Source organism: Engraulis encrasicolus, chromosome 11 (genome assembly GCF_034702125.1).
Source record: "Engraulis encrasicolus isolate BLACKSEA-1 chromosome 11, IST_EnEncr_1.0, whole genome shotgun sequence".
Lineage (NCBI taxonomy): Eukaryota > Metazoa > Chordata > Actinopteri > Clupeiformes > Engraulidae > Engraulis > Engraulis encrasicolus.
Window position 1 is genome coordinate 19,545,705 of NC_085867.1, and position 17,500 is coordinate 19,563,204.

Genomic DNA, 17,500 nt, shown 5'->3' on the forward strand with positions numbered 1-17,500 from the left:
GGCAAGGTCATTGAAAGACGATTGTTTGTGTTATGAAACTCAAAGAGCAGAAGCTTTTCTTTTGTTGTGAGTTTTGCCTTCCATCGTTTTCTATTATTCTATTGGTTTGAGACCAGAGCAGGAAACCTTTGTCATTATACACGTCAATCTCATTTTGTTGTAGATTATGAGGGTCATTTCATGTGAAATCAAATCAGACACTTTGGTGCCTGACCGGCACATTGACCATTCCATTCATATTCCAATTGGAAGTCCTCAGACTGGCCTCGTTCCAGCCCTGCCCCTACTCTAGGGCCAGTCATGGGCTGTCTGAACCCCGGCCACGGTGTCGTCCCGGTCATGGAAAAAGATCAGACCCGAGGCTTTACCCCAAACACCTGTGTTTTATCTCATAGTGGAAAATACGGACAAAGCCAGGACACCATACATTCTTCCTTGATTATGTCAGTAAAAATTAAGCCACACAATGTTGGTTTTAAACATTTTAATATCTCATAATTCATAATCATAATTCATAATTATTGCCATATATATAGGCCTATATGCTGTTTGTGTCATTTGTGGAGTCAGAAAAGAGCTTTCCAACAACATGAAAACCATCTCTGTGTGACTTAAATTGGCTTGATCACATAATGCCTTAATGACATAATCATGGATGAATGTATAGTGTCCTACCCTCTTAATAAAAATACTTTCTTAGTCTGTTTCTCCCGTAGCCTCTGGTCTGTGGACGGGCATGCTAACTCTCTCTGTGTCAGGGTCATTGGAAGAGAGGATCATTGGCATTGCTATTGGCATCATGGCATGTAATTAACAACAAGCCAGCAGCAGTATCGATCGTGACCCAGACACTTTGACTTTGTGCGCTAGTGTGCATGCTTTTGGAATTCTGACTGGTGGTTCATGAACATGCATGCGCTCCGCGGGAACAAAACCTTTGAACACACGCACACGCACACGCACTCACACACATACACTACAAACACTGCCCTATAATACCCCAACCGCTCTCCTGAAAGAAAAAAAATCCACTGGGAAATTCTGATACAGAGTCAGAGACTCTGATACAGAGCACGCCACAGCACACAGTGCACACAACGAAATGGCATAAAGGCATCGTGAAGGGAGCAGGCAGCAGGACTGTACCTCAGTCAGCACTGGTTAACCTCCCAACTACTGTAGGCGGTGTAACTGGTGGTGTGTGTTGGGAATCACACCGGCAACCCCCGGGCTTATAAGCCTGACACCCTACTAGCTACATGCCCCTGTAGTCAGCATATGAAGAGTTCAGATGCAAAACCCCCTAAGTGCCTTTTCAGAAAATAATCTTAATTCATTTTTATTTAATACAAAGCTATCAAAATTGCATATTTTTTAATTTTATGTAAGTAATATAACTATTTACATGTATTATCAAGTACATGAATGTAAACCAAACCAACAACGGGGTTCTCTAAAGATATAGAAGTGCAGGTATTCAGAAATGGTGTTAGGGGGTTTTGCATCTGAACTCTTCATATCGTTGGGTTACGGATGTAACCTTGGTTCTGTGAAGGAAAGAAAGGCTGCCAGACGGCTAGCCCAAGGGGCTGGAATATAATCCGCGCATGCGCGAGTTCTGAGGTACACTTATATCAAAACTTCATCACGTGAGTATGCCGCGCTACTGTACACAGTATATAAGTCCCAGCGCGGCATACTTCGTCCTCATAAAAATCCTGAACGCGAAGTCCAGAGCGACGACGAAGTCTGGCAGCCTTTCTTTCCTTCACAGAACCAAGGTTACATCCGTAACCCAACGTTCTGTTTCACTCAAGAAAGGCTGCCAGACGGCTAGCCCAAGGGGCTGGAATATGTATGCCCAAACGTCGCGGCGGACAACCATACGACAAATTGAATAAAAGGACACTGGACAATGCAAGAGTCAAAAGACCCTTATTGAATGTCCACATGCCAACAGGGCTAGAGTGACTGGTTAACAGAACTCAAGTTAAACACAGTCGAATATGTGACCATCTGTCACAAGCTTAGAACCGAATTCCCAAAGGATGTGGGAGATAACATGTTGAGGTTATAGAACCTTGTGAAGATCGACGGTGAAGCCCAGCAGGCCACCGGGCAACCTCTTGTAAAAGGACTCCCTTCAGGAGCGACCATGAGGTGGCTCAGAGTTAGGAGGGCGGTAGGAGTCCAACACAATCGCCTGGTTGAGATTCTGTGTTGAAAGAATCTTCGGCATAAAGTCTGTATTAGGGCGTAGGACCACACCGGTGCCTTCTGGCTGAACATGGAAGCAGTCAGGATGAGTGGACAGCGCATGTAAGCTTAGCTCTCCAATACGCTTCGCTGAGGTGATGGCGAGAAGAAAAATCGCCTTCTGAGACAGCCATTTTAGGTTGATACTCCCAACGGGCTCGAATGGGGGCTTCGCCAGAGCACTGAGGACAATGTGGAACGGCCATGGCGGCACAGATTGAAGCCTCCTTGGGCGCAGTCTTTGAGCTCCTCTCATGAATTGGATAGACAGAGGATTAGCTCCGAGCGTTTTGCCATCTACTCGCTTATGGCAGGCGGATATTGCAGAGAGAAAAACCTTTAGCTTTGAAGGGGGACTTGCCTTCACCAAGTTTCTTTTGCAAGAAATCCAGGACTGAAGCTAGAGGGCAGGACCGGGGTGCACTGGGCACATGCCACTGTTCGCACCATGCTTTGAAGGCTGCCCATCTTTAAGAGTACACAGTTCTTGTCGATGGGGCCCTAGCACACTGCAAGGTTCTTGTAACTGAGAATAACAACCCCCGAGCGAGGAGGGTGTCCCTTCTAACGGCCAGACCCACAAATTTAGGGCGGCTGGTGTCAGGTGCCACAACTCTCCCCTTGCGCAAATGGGAGTTTGCCATGGGGTGCTCGAGAGTAGGGTCTGAATCTCTGCAAACCATGGCACATGGGGGCGAAATGGAGCCATTAAGACAACTCTCAAGTTCTCCTTCCTGGTCTTTCTCCAGGAATCATGAGAGAGGGGGGAAGATCGTCCACCCCCAGTGGTGCGTCGTCTTGGTTTAAGGAAAACCAGAGTGGACAGTGGGGTCGTACTCTCTTGAGGCGAAAAGATTGCTGTGTGCCTTCCCAAAATGAACCCAGATCAGATGCATTGTTTCCGGGTGCAATCGCCATTCACTTGGGTGTGGCTTACCCCTTGACAGCAGGTATGCTGCTGTGTTCAGAGTGCCCGACAGGTGCACTGCTCTGATCGAGTGGAGACGAGTGCCTGCTTAGAGGAGGAGTTCCCGGGCCATGTTGCGTAACGCCTGGGACCTCAGGCCTCCCTGGCGGTCACATATGCTATGGCCGACATGTTGTCTGTTCGAATTAAGACACTCTTGTTCTGGAGTACTGGCAAAAAGTGCCGGAGGGCAAGATATATCAGTCTCAACTCGAGAATATTTATGTGGACAGTTTTTCCAAACTCCTCTGGCTCCTACATCATTCAAGACTGCCCTCCAGCCTGACAGCGATGCGTCTGTGGTCAGAACTTTGCGCTGGTAGATTCTGCCTAGTCGTACACCTCTGCACAAATTCTGGGGTATGGCCCACTATTGGAGGGCTCATAGGCACACAGGTGGCAGAGGGACAGATTTTCCCCTGTCCAGTACTGGGTGTACTTGGGCAGGTACCACTTTGCACTGGACCCATATCTAGAAGGCCAAGGCGTACCACCTAGGATGCAGCAGCCATGAGGCCCAGCAGCCTCTGACACTGGTGAGCATGCACATTCCTCCGTCCCATGAACTGTGACCGGCATTGTTTCAGGGCAATAACCTCCTGATCCGAGAGACATGCCACCATCGTCAGAGTCCAGTTTCACTCCAAGGAAGGTGATTTGTTGTGAGGGAGGCAGTTGGCTCTTGTCTGAATTGAGAGACAGGCCCAACATTTGTAAGTATTCCATTACCATTGCTGTGTCCTGCCCTGCCTGCTGACTCTACTGGGAACATTTTAACCATTCGTAATTGAGATAGATAATTGACTCTGACGCCCCTCTGACACAGCGGGCTCAAGGCTGTGTCCATGTATTTTGTGAATGGGATAGGCCGAAGGGAAGGACGTTGAACTCGAAAGTTCTGTCCTCCAACGCAATCGGAGAAACTGGCGATGAGCAGGGTGGACTGCAATGTGGAAATAGGCACCTCTGAAGCCTATACTCGTGAACCAATCCCCGCACTGAATCGATTGACAGATTTGGGTCAGTGACAGCATTTGAAATGCAACGGGCGTAAATACTGGTTTAGTGGCCTTAGGTCCAGTATTGCACGGAATCCACCATCTAGTTCCTTGGAAGTAGCTCAAATAAAAGCCACTCCGCCGTTCGTTGCGACTTAACTCCCTTATTGCTCCTTTCCTTAACAGAGTATTTATCTCCTCTGTAAGGCCAGCTGCCGCTCTGGGTCTGGCTGATGAGAAACAAGAACACCCTTGAACATGGGTGGGTGGCGCCTGAACTGTAGCCGGTAACCAAACCTTACCGTTGAAACAACCCAAGAACTGGGAGAACACATTTCCCACACCTCCAATTCAGTGTGGGAGAAAACGTGCGGCAGGGCCACCTTCCCCACAAGAGCTGTAGGAGGGAGGACGAGAGCAGCAATAGTCATCCATCGCAAAATAGTTGCCAAAAACCAACGTTATCTGCTCCGTGGATGTTGGCAAACTGTGCCCACTGTCGCATGGGGGTAGCCGCCTCTGGTTGCTCCCACACAGTCGTCATTTCCCTGACAAAGTCCGGGGGAAGAGGTCTGAGCTCAAATCAGAATGATGGGGAGATGTTAAGCCATCTATGTATCCAGCATCAAGGTTATCGGATGCTTGCACTCATAGCAGCTCCACACTATTATCAGCACCTTGTGGGGACAGCTGCTGTGGTGACACCCTTGCAGGCTGCACTGAAGGGGCCATCTGGCGCTCTGTGCCTGATGGCGCAGCCTGGTGCTCGGGCCCTAATGGGGCTGCCTGGTGCCCAGGCCCTAGTGGCGCTGTATGGCGCTCAGCCAGCTGGTGCATCAACCACTGTTGACCGGATGCCAAGGACAAATTCCCCTTCACCAGAGACGCCATTTTATTGCTAGAACATCATAGGTCTCAGACAGTTGCTGAGGAGAGGGTTGAGTAGCTGGTATCGAACCTGAGTCCGTGGACGCCTGGGAGGATGGTGTATTATCTCATGTAGCCCTATTCACCTTACTCAGTAGAGTATGTGATGAGAAGGGGAGACCGCTCTCCCTGCCCTTAAAGCTAGTGCATGATCAGGGCTCAGACATGTCACACACAGTGTATGTCCATCTTTCACTGGCATTCTACTGTTGCAATTAAAACAGTTCTGGAATCCAGGCATCGTTTTTTTTTTTTTTTTTTTAACCTATATTAAAATATATAAATGTTATTATTAATATTATTATTACTTCATCATTAAGTATCATTATTATTTCAGTCACACCTTGACTTTAGGCATGAACCTGATAGCACTGTTACTGCCTGGTACCAGATATGGTTCCAGCAGAGGTGCAAGAGATGGTGGGCACTAAGTGTCTCACACTCCAGTAGCAGCACTAATCACCCTAGGTACCGACCCTGGTACCAGCGTTGATCACTCATCGGTACCGAGAATGAGATTGTTGGTACCAAGAGTTGTGCAGCACGAGATCACGTCATGTGAGGCTGCTGGAGTAGCCTATAACATGCTCGCAAGCAACTCCTTCGACAGAGGGAGAGCGGCGGCAGGCAGCGTTGATTAGCTAGAGAGATGTCTCTGTAATCTCTTTCCTCCCTAGAGCAAACCACAACAACAGATTACTTACCTCAAGTTGAATTTCAAGTTGAATTTCAAGTGGAATTCTGGTACCAGCGTTGATCTCTCACCGGTACCGAGAATGAGATTGTCGGTGCCGAGAGTTGCGCAGCACGAGATCACGTCAGATGAGGCAGCTGGAGTATAACATGCACGCAAGCAACTCGATAGAGGGAGAGTGGCGGCAGTTTGTTACACAGGATAATTATTCCACTGCGGAACCAACGAGCCCAGCGAGTAACTTCCTCGACAGAGGAAGAGTCGCGGCCGTCCTGCAGGAGAGTTCATGCACGCAAGCAACTCGATAGAAGAGGGAGAGTGGCGGCAGAATCACAGTGAGCTACTGAACGGCGCCGAAGGTGCCCGTAGCAACATTAGAGATATAGCTAGAGAGATGTCTCTGTAATCTCTTTCCTCCCTAGAGCAAACCACAACAACAGATTACTTACCTCAAGTTGAATTCCAGGTGGATATGCGCCTCGGGGATTCCACGAGAGTAGCTTCACATGCGAAAGCACAAGCTACAGGGAGAAGCCACCGTTACTATAAGCGGCGATAGCACACCTTAATAAGGTGGGGATAATAGCCTGATAACGATAGCCTGGAGAGGGGCAACAATAGTCACCAGCTCTCGGACAGCTAACTGCCAGTAGGCACCTCGTTACCAGTATCAGTTCGTACCTTATCAGATCTCGTGAGGGATTAAAGAGGACGAAGTATGCCGCGCTGGGACTTATATACTGTGTACAGTAGCGCGGCATACTCACGTGATGAAGTTTTGATATAAGTGTACCTCAGAACTCGCGCATGCGCGGATTATATTCCAGCCCCTTGGGCTAGCCGTCTGGCAGCCTTTCTTGAGTGAAACAGAACTAGATTGCCAAGCCCATGCCTTAGCCCATGCCATGTAGGCCCTGGCTAGACTAGTCAGCCCCACTCTTCCCACTCTTCTTTGAGGAGCCCCCTCACTGGATAACACCTGATCAGGGGACCCTGCTGTACCTCAGCCTGACTTTCCCGTGAGGACAGAAGCCACAACACAAAGGACTTACAGTATGGTAGTCGACAACAGGTAAGGTTTTATCAGGGGACAATGAGGGCAAGAGACTTTTAGGCGTCAAACATACCAAAGCCGAACGGAACGGACGCGAGACGGACGCAGTCTTTCTGCTTAGTTTCGGCCGGTGTGTTCTACTCTGCCTTTCACACTGACAGCGTCGGCGTGCGCGGCCAGTCCTGTTCAAAACCCCCCCACAGCCAAAGCTAGCGTGCTACTTTGCCATTCATTTGAATGAGACACCGCCGGTCGCCGGCGTGAAAAATACGCTCAAGTTTTAGGGGTCTTACATACCTGGGCGGTAAAGCGTCGCGGAACGGCCGCGTTTTTTACCGGTGTCGGTGAAAATACATTGAAACCTATCTGTGTCTGGCGTCAGCGGCGCGGGAGCCAGCTCCGCGGCGCGCTGCATTTGGAAAATAGAACTCCAGCGTATTTTTCACGCCGGCAACCGGCGGTGTCTCATTCAAATGAATGGCAAAGTAGCACGCTAGCTTTAGCTGTGGGGAGGGTTTTGAACAGGACTGGCCGCGCACGCCGACGCTGTCAGTGTGCAAGGCAAAGAAAAGCACGCCGGCCAAAACTAAGCAGAAAGACCGCGTCCGTCCTGCGACCGTTCCGTTCCGCCTTGGTATGTTTTGGCCCTTATTTTCCAAATGCAGTGCGTTGCGGAGCCGGCTCCCGCGCCGCTGACGCCTGACTACCGCCGGTTGGTGTGTAAGGACAGATATGTTTCCATGTATTTTCACCGACGCCGGGGGGAAAAAAAGCTTTACCACCCTGGTGTGTAAGACCCCTTACTAGACATCTTTCTTCTCTCTTAATCGAAAATACCAGAATACATCATCCCAAACCAAAAGTGAGGTGTGTGTGTGTGTGTGTGTGTGTGTGTGTGTGTGTGTGTGTGTGTGTGTGTGTGTGTGTGTGTGTGTGTGTGTGTGTGTGTGTGTGTTTGCGTGGGTGTGTGTGTGTGTGTTTGCATGTGTGGGTATGTGCATGCATGCGTGTATGTGCATGTGTGTGTGTATGTGCATGTGTGTGTGTGTGTGTCTGTGTGTGTGAGTGTGAGGTTTGGCCTGAAGATCAGGTGTTCGCTAGAGACCAAGACATACTGTACTGCGGCCACTCTCTGCCCTCCACAGCTGTCCTCCTAAGGTGATTGAGCACACAGTCCATGTTTGCCTGTTCTGCTTGCTCAATTCCAGACTCAACTCAACTCAATCTCCTCAGTCCACTGTAAGCTTCTCTCTGTTTCTTATTCCCTCCCCCCCCCTCCCTTCTTCTTCCTCCGCTTGCGTATATTTCGAGACTTGGCGTCTCTGAAAGGTATTTACCCAACGTGTAACAACTCCCTCAGGCCAAGCCAAGGGACCAGTGTTTTCATGGCCCAAGCATTTCTCCTGTCAGATTAAGCAAATGTTTTTGCGAACCCACTCTGAAAACACCCCGGGCGGCGGGGCGGCGAGTCGTGTTGGACGTGGGTGACACCGGCGGGGTTTTACTAAGGCCTCCTAATCCAACGTCTTGCTTCGCTTCACTGCCATATGTATGTAGTGTATGTACTGTATCTGAGATTCCAGAACTGATTGGAAATGTGTTGATTGATATGTAGTGTACAGTATGTGGACCCCCAGTGTGCGGTTGTTCACATGTGTGTTTGTGTCTGAGACCGAAAGACCCTGTGTCTGAGTGTGCGTGTGCGTGTGCGTGTGTGTGTGTGCGTCTGCGTGTGCGTGCGTGTGTGTGTGTGTGTGTCTGTCTGTCTGTCTGCCTGAGACCAAAGGACCCTCTGTGTGTGTGCGTGTATGTGTCTGTCTGTCTGTCTGTCTGTCTGTCTGTCTGTCTGTCTGTCTGTCTGTCTGTCTGTCTGTGTGCATGTGTGTGTCTGTGTGTCTGTGTGTCTGTGTGTGTGTGCATGCTTGAAACCCCATGTCTGAGTCTGTGTGTGCGCGTGCATGTGTGTGCATTCTCATTTTTCCATGCACGGGCCACTCCCAACTCTTGTGTGTTTCATGTGGAATTCTGATAAAACAGTAGTCCTATTCTGGTGGCCAAAACATTAGACAAAAAATTGTTTAAAAAAGTAAACAGCTCTCCCAGTGCAGAGCTCTCAGGGGAGGAAGCCCATCCCTCAACCACCAGTTAGCCAAAGATTAGTTTGGCTCGACTCGCCGAGCGATGTAAGAGAGAGAACACAATTAGCATCGCTTTAACAATGCCGGGCGAAGCGGAGGCAGCAGGAGCAGCAGCGATGAAAAACACACCATAGAAACCCAACGCAGACGAGAAAAGGACAGAAAAGAGAAAAAAGAAAGAAAGAGAGGAAAAGAAAAGAACAGAAAAGAAAAAGAGGAAAGGTCTCACACTCTCTACTACACCAAAAAAGGCCAAAATAACAAACAGGTGAGGTTTCGGAAGTGCTGCTGTGTTCTGTTTCCTTTTGTGTGGACCAGTGTATTGTTCGCCAGGCTGTGTGAACAGTCAGGCCTCCCTATCTTATTGAACCAGTATCAAATCTTTCATCCAACAGAAATAGCCTGCCTTCTGTTTTACACCGTCACAAAGCTAAAACTGTTACTCTACACGCAATGTTAAACGTCAATGTGTCATTTAACCCGTATGGATAATGTTAGATGATACTGCCCAGCACAGTCTGAAATGCTCTCATGCTCCAGGAATGTTTAAAAATAAAGCACATGTAATAGATGACAGTTTAGTATTTCTTAAGCCTCTTTTCGGGCTTGGCGTGTGTGTGTGTGTGTGTGTGTGTGTGTGTGTGTGTGTGTGTGTGTGTGTGTGTGTGTGTGTGTGTGTGTGTGTGTGTGTGTGTGTGTGTGTGTGTGTGTGTGTGTGTGTCTGTCTGTCTGTCTGTCTGTCTGTCTGTCTGTCTGTCTGTCTGTCTGTCTGTCTGTCTGTCTGTCTGTCTGCCTGTGTGTCTGTGTGTCTGTGTGTGTACACAGCCATAGCTCTGTGTGGTTCTGGGTGCATGTGTGTGCGTGTATGTGAGGCAGAGAGCGAGAGAGAGAGTGTGCATGCGTGCATGTGCATGAGAGAGACAGACAGAAAGAGAGAGAGAGAGAGAGAGAGAGAGTACGTACGCGAGAGAGAGACAGACAGAAAGAGAGAGAGAGAGAGAGTGTACGTCTGTGTGTGTGTGCTCATGCATGCTGCTTGATATTTGTTAGGTATGCAGCTGCTGCACTGAGCGTAGGTGCTGTGTGTGTGTGCATCTTGTGCATCTTCCTGTCCTGTATTCACTGATTAGAGAGACGGGGTTGGGGGGGGGGGGGTCCTACATGCTGACCTGGCCTACAAAACAACACCACCACTGGCCCAGAATGCATTTTGGCAGACCTGCACTGCTGTCTGGCGTCCTCACTGTCCTCTTTTCCTATGGCCCCTACAAGGCCATCGCTCAATATTAGATTAAGCATCTGGAGACGTCCGCATCACACAGAATCTCTCTCTCTCTCTCTCTCTCTCTCTCTCTCTCTCTCTCTCTCTCTCTCTCTCTTCAAAGGCTAAAGCCCGAAATCCTTTTTCACTCTCCTTCTTGTAGTATACCACTAGGCTTATGAGAAAGGCGCCTGAAATAGAGTGGGACTGGTAGAATAAGGTTTGCTGTTGCCATGCAGCATTTGATCTGATTATGTGGTGATGTTGGAATATGGCTGCCATGTTTGATTCATTTCATCTCATTTAGCCGGAGATATTTTGCGAAGTCTAAGGGAGTTGTTCAGTTCTTGGCAGCAGCATTCCATGTGCGCAACTAATTTGATGTTCAGTTCAATTCAATTTATATGCACACACAAGAGGCACCGTGTCGGCACTGAATGCGATCCAAGTGTGTAAATTTGCTTTTGTAAATATGTCCTACGAGGGCTTTTTATAATTGTATTAAAATTTAGAACGTAATGTGCTTCAAATATATCTTTTATTACAACTCTAGTGACACCATGCCCTAAGAAATGTGCTATTCTGTTGTAGAAAACCACTCCTGCGCAAAACACTTATAATGGTTTAGAAAAATATTATGATAAAACATTTGACCATTTATTGTGACAGCTGCAAATTGTATTATCTCAAAATGTGTTGGCTGAGGCCATCTATTGTCCAGTTTCATATAAACTTTGTAATGGGTGTGTAATTTTAATACTAGGAAAGAGAGGGCCAGCGTGCGAAACAGCTGTTCATATTTACACCTCCTTACCCTCCTCCACACCCACTGTTTGGGTGGCCAGGCCAAGTCCCAGTTCAAAGGCTCTCCCTGTTGTGAGGACCTGCTTGACACGGACTTGTTTTGTGAACTGATTCTTCATGTGTAAAAATGCCATAACCACGTCTGTCTGTCTGTCTGTCTGTCTGTCTGTCTGGGTCTGTCTGTCTGCCTTGGTCTGTCAGTCTGTCTGTCTCTCTGTCTGTCTGCCTTGGTTTGTCTGTCTGTGTATGTCAGGCGCTTTTGGTTCCTTTTTTATTGTATATCTCTTTCTGTCATCTGTGTCCTCCCAGAGCCGTTAATAAATAAACGGCTCTGTGTCCTCCTGCCCCCCCCCCCCACAACTTCTCTCTACCCTTCTCTGTCTGACTGTCTCTCTGTCTGTCTGTCTGTCTGTCTGTCTCTCTCTCTCTCTCTCTCTCTCTCTCTCTCTCTCTCTCTCTCACACCATCCGTTTATCCCGGTTACCCTTCCTCTGTTTTTTTCCTTATTCAAGAAATTTTGATATACTGCCTGTCTTAGTATTTTCATTAATTTATTGAAATTGGTCCAAAAATGTTTAAATTTAATTAATTTTAATTAATCCCTCACCGCTTCTCTTTCCACCCCCCTCTCCCTCCCACTCTCTCTCTCTCTCTCTCTCTCTCTCTCTCTCTCTCTCTAGAGAGATGAACTTCAGGAACTTCACCCTGATCCAGCTGAATGAGGAGTTCTCCCGGGGTCGGGGGCTTGACGTGGGGGCGCGGGCGTGGAAGGGGGGCAATGTCTTACTCTTCTTCTGCGACGTGGACATCGTCTTCACCGCAGACTTCCTCAACACCTGCCGCCTCAACACACAGGCCGGTGAGTGAGCAGACCGGGGACACGTACAGACACACACACACACACACACACACACACACACACACACACACACACACACACACACACACACACACACACACACACACACACACACACACACACACACACACACACAAAAACACACTACCGTGGACTCAACACACAGGCCGATGAGTGAGCAGAGCGAGGACGCACACGCACGCACGCACACACACACACACACACACACACACACACACACACACACACACACACACACACAAACAGAAACACCCACTACCATGAACTCAAAACACACGCCGGTGAGTGAGGAGACATCTGCCTGCCTGCCAACCACACACACGCACACGCACGCACGCACGCACACACACACGCATGCACGCACGCACACACAGAACATACACCAAAGAATTCCAGAGGTGGACACATAGAAAAATGTGCGGTGAGATGTACCTCGTCTCATAGTGTAACAATGTTTTTGGATGGCAATAATGGAAGACGGAACTGCGTTTAACCTGCTCCGTCCATGAAAGCAACAGACACCGCAGAACAGCATTAGTCAAGTTAAGTCAAGTGGGGTTTATTGTCAATTTCTTTCCATGCACTGGTCATACACCAGCAGCAGAACCCCAGCAGTTGAGTGTCATGCAGTATGTGCAGTATTGTTTTTTGATGGAAATGGTTGGGGGGGGAGGGGCTGGGTGTTAGGGGGTGTGAAGGCCACAGTCACGCCGCAGAGCAGGATGAGAACACCACCAGCAGTTGAGTGGCCTGTGGCCACCAGACCCCAACAAAACACAACCCCACACAACACACTCAACTACAGACTTCTATTATAACGTCAGTGCACTCAACACACACCAGATGCTGCAGCTGTAGGCAGCCCCTCATTTGAACCCATAAACTCCGCAGCAGCAGCCAGGCTTGTGTAAAGACTAGCGGGCTAGCGGTTTATGGAAGTGGTTTTGACCGACTAAACACCGCCGTTTCACTTCTGCTGATCCTGTTAAAAAAGCCTTATGTGTTGCTGGTGTGATCGCAGTGATGTGGTGGTGGTGGAATTGGGGAGCACTGAACAGCATGGGAATGTGGTCTGAAGAAAATGAATGCAGTAAGGGAAGCCGACAAGGGGGGGTATAATAAACAGATCAGTTGTCCCGGGCCCAGGGAGAAAGTGAGCCCAGAATTTGGTCCACATTATATTGTATGTATTGGGTGGGGGGCCTTTGAGATGACTTTGTCCAGGGCCCGGCCAGTCAGCGGCCCTGAATGCGGTTGACGAGCTTTGTCGATGGCAGCACTTAGCTGATTGCACTGTGCTTTCCTTCCCACCGCTAATGCACGTGTTGCACTGCGTGGCTGAGAAACCCGTGGCTTACACTTCCTTACTTATCCTGTGAGTCTGAACGCTGAACGCCTAACACATAAATACTACATCTGATTAACATTCCAAGCTATAATAATGAAGTCACCAAATAGCAATGGTCGTCTATTCAGACTGTATGCCCATTCCTAGTACATTCCTAGTAGCTAACTGTATTTTATACACTGTTGATATGGCTACAATAAACTTGAACTTGATCTTGATGTCCCCTAGCACAGCTGTCAAAAAGTAAAAGTTGTTCAGAAAGTTAAAAACCCAGCAAAGTTCTCCTTCCAACACTGAGCCCTCAAGCCGGGGAGATGAGCTACCCAGAGAGGACATTATGATCAGTTGATCCTGAGCTGGTTGGATCAAAGTAGTGGCAGGGCTTTTATACTTCTACTTCTACTTTTCATTTCTGATAGCTCTGGACTCCCCTGGCCCCTGACTGTATGTTTTATACCGTATCTTTTCTCTTTCCCCCTTCAGGTAACTCTGTGCTGTTTCAAGTTCAAATGTACTGTCAAGTCACTAAACAGTAATAGTTGTCTTTTTAGTTTTTCTGTACAGTATTTACAGTATGTCCTGAAGCAGACAACTATGTATGTGTCTTATACTGTCTGTTTTCTCTTTTTTCCCTCAGGAAACAATATCTTCTACCCTCCTCATTTATTAACTAAAATATACATCAATAGTTGTCTTTTCCGTCTGTGTATGTATAGTATGTCCCTTGGTCACTGTCCAACCTCACCACTTCAGTTTTGCATGTTTTCTCTTTTCACCCCTCCTGTGAAGCACTCTTCTACCTTGTGCTGTTCCAAGCAAAACATGTAGAGCAATAGTTGTCTTTTCAGTCTGTGTATGTACTCTATGTCCCTTGATCATTCTCTACCCCGTCTCCTGTGTGTTCTGTATGTTTTCTTGTTTCTCCCCTCAGGTAAAAATGTCTTCTACCCTGTTCCTTTATAAACTAAAATGTACAGCAATAGTTGTCTTTTCAGTATCTGTACGTACTGTAGGCTATGTCCCTTGATCATTCTCTAACCCCACTCCTATGCGTTGTGTGTGTTTTCTCGTTTCTCCCCTCAGGTAAAAAGGTCTTCTACCCGGTTCTCTTCAGCCAGTACAACCCTGCAGTCATCTATGGCAGTCATGAGCACATTCCTCCGGTGGAACAACAGCTGGTAATACGGCCAATAACCCACCATCTGTAATCTGGTTTAGGCCGCTTAATCAAATATAGGCTACAAAAAAGTGGCTTGCGAGTTGCTTGCTTCATCCCCTCCTCCTCTGATGTAAACGTCTTCCACTACTGCATGTGCCAGGCAAGGCCTACTGTAGCAGAGTTTAGAGAGGGATTTAAATATTGTATGTTACGACCAATTGAGGAGATGTTTTCCAAAACACAATGTATCTATTTTCAAACTCACTGGAAAAAAATGTGTTTTTATTGTTTTTCTGAATTACGGTAATATCAGATACACATCTGCTTTGATCGTTGAATTTGATATGGAATTATTGTGATCCCTGTTTGAGGCATGAATGTATTATATGTAAAGGGCAACCTGCTATGAAGCTGGAAGGTTTGAGTGAGTGAGTGAGGGGGTGAGCGTAAATCTGGTACGGGAGTTTAAGTAATCACGTTTCAGCATTCTTAATGAGAGTGCTGTTCAGGCCCGCCAACAGGGAGGGGGGACAAAGGGGTATGTTGTCCCGGGCCCAGGGAGATAGGGGGTCTAGAATTGTGTCCCCATTACATTGTATTTATTGGGTAGGGGGCCCTTTCAACTGACTTTGTCTGAGGCCCAGACAACGCTGCAAGTGGCCCTGGTGCTGTTTATGCTGTTAGGTGCAGCCGGCAGTGCCTGCGTGGGATGGGGGACGGGAGGGGAGGGGAGGAGAGGAGAGGGGAGGGGAGTTATTGGAACCAAATGATTCTCTCAGCAGCCGAACGAAATGCACTGACTTATGAATACACATCTTCTTGCCTGCCGGTTTTTGTGTTCCGGCAGTTTAGCTTTTGTATATTTGTATATAAAGTAAACTATTTGTATGTAAAGTAAATATACTTTTGTATATTTGTATATAAAGTAAACTGGTATAGATGAGGCGCGTGGCAATTTGTCTGTATACGTAACTGTGCTCTTTTGTTACGCTGACTTACAGATGCACATCTTCTCATCTCGCTGCCTTTGTGCAGTGGTAGTGTAGATACGTACTGTGTCTAAACTCTTCACATATTGTATGTATGTGTGGGACACAAGAGGCATTGCCACTGTGTATATAACTGAACTCTTTTGTTTACCTCTTTTGACAGGTCATCAAAAAAGACACTGGCTTCTGGAGAGACTTTGGATTTGGCATGACCTGCCAGTACAGATCTGACTTCATCAATATAGGTAAATAGCACCCCCAACAAAATACACACACACACACACACACACACACACACACACACACACACACACACACACACACACACACACACACACACACACACACACACACACACACAAACACTAGAACACACACACACACAATCAAACAGACAGACACACACACACACACACACACACACACACACACACACACACACACACACACACACACACACACAGACACACAGACAGACAGACAGACAGACAGACAGACAGACAGACAGACACACACACACACACACACACACACACACACACACACACACACACACACACACACACACACACACACACACACACACACACACACACACACACACACACACACACACACACACACACACACACACACCTAGAGCAACCCACTATGTTTATCGTCATGTGGTTTATTCCAGCCGTCTTTGTCGTATACTTGTATGCAGAGACTGCCACTGCACTGCACTGCATAGCTGCACATCCCCAATGTGTGTAGGCTAGAAAAGCCTGCGCTCCGAGTCTCTCATAATCCACTACAAGCCCTATAAACCCTCCAGGGGAAGCCAATGCACTCCTACACCGTAAAATCCTTGGCATGTTGATGTTGAAATAACAGCTTTGAATTGCATTAAGTAGGTGTTTCCGGGGAAAAAAAGTCATCATTTAACTCAAGTCTTTGTGAAGTCAAGTCTAAAACTGCACTTTAAAAAAAGACTCTGTGGCAGATATTTCTTGGCGGGATATATGTGATGTGACATTGCCTTGTGACAGGCTGCATGGGAGTGATGTATGTGTGCTCTTATTTGTCCTTGTGAGATTAGTCGGGTTCTTGTGAGAGATTTCTCCCACTGAGGCGGCGGGTGTGAAATGAACCACGGCACAGGGGGACAGCTGTGGAAAGAGGAGAGAGAGAGAGAAAGAGAGAGAAAGAGAAAGAGAGAGAGAGAGAGAGAGAAAGAGAAAGAGAGAGAGAGAGAGAGCAGAAAAAGAGCAAAAAAAAAACCTCACTCCTCACCACTCCTCTTCTTCTTTCTCTGCCACTTTCGGTTGACTCCTACCTTCAATCTTTTCAGCCAAAATCCGCTTGGCTCCTCGGTAAGGCTTGAATGCATAGATAGATGGATGGACCCTTTTTCAGTGGCTTCAATTTGTTGCGAATAACGTCATTCGCCCAGCACCTGCCCTTTGATATCAAGATGCATTAACACACACGTTGAGTAAATATATTTCTGGAGTGACTAAGCTGCATTTCAGAAAAAGGCATCAAGTTCTTGCATTTAAATCTATGGATGTTTTAAATTTAGAGTACGATTTATCTGGCCAAAGCTTCTGCTTACATTTGTATACACATGCACTTAATAATGTATCAATTTAATATACAAAAACGTAAATAAAATATACAAAAACGTAAATAAATGTAAGTTGAGTCTTTGGCCAGATAAATAATACTGTAAATTTAAAATATGCATGGATTTAAATGCAAGAACATGGTGCATTTCTGAGATGCATCTCAGCCAGGCTAGAAATCATTACTCGATGATATTTCGAGTAATTGGTTTGACCTCTTTGAAATCACACTGCAAAGATAGTGGGCTGCACAGTGCAGGATTAGGGACAGATAATGAGCCCTCCCTGGATATTTGGCTCCTCAAATGTCATTAGTATGGAAATAAACAAAACCAAAACAACATGCTGCGGAACTACTTGCTGGTCACGATTTCCCTCAGCTCATTAAAATGCGCCCCTTTTGGATCATCTAGGATCC

At 47.3% G+C, this 17,500-nt stretch overlaps 1 protein-coding gene across 1 annotated transcript in view; it reads left to right on the forward strand.

The window, feature by feature from the left end:
- Positions 1-17,500, forward strand: part of csgalnact1a (chondroitin sulfate N-acetylgalactosaminyltransferase 1a) — a 58,400-nt gene that overhangs the window by 33,165 nt on the left and 7,735 nt on the right. Inside the window, exons 5-7 of the mRNA XM_063210149.1 lie at positions 11,780-11,958; positions 14,411-14,505; positions 15,639-15,720. Of these exons, the coding sequence (XP_063066219.1) occupies positions 11,780-11,958; positions 14,411-14,505; positions 15,639-15,720 (356 nt within the window). The remainder of the gene's footprint in view (positions 1-11,779; positions 11,959-14,410; positions 14,506-15,638; positions 15,721-17,500) is intronic.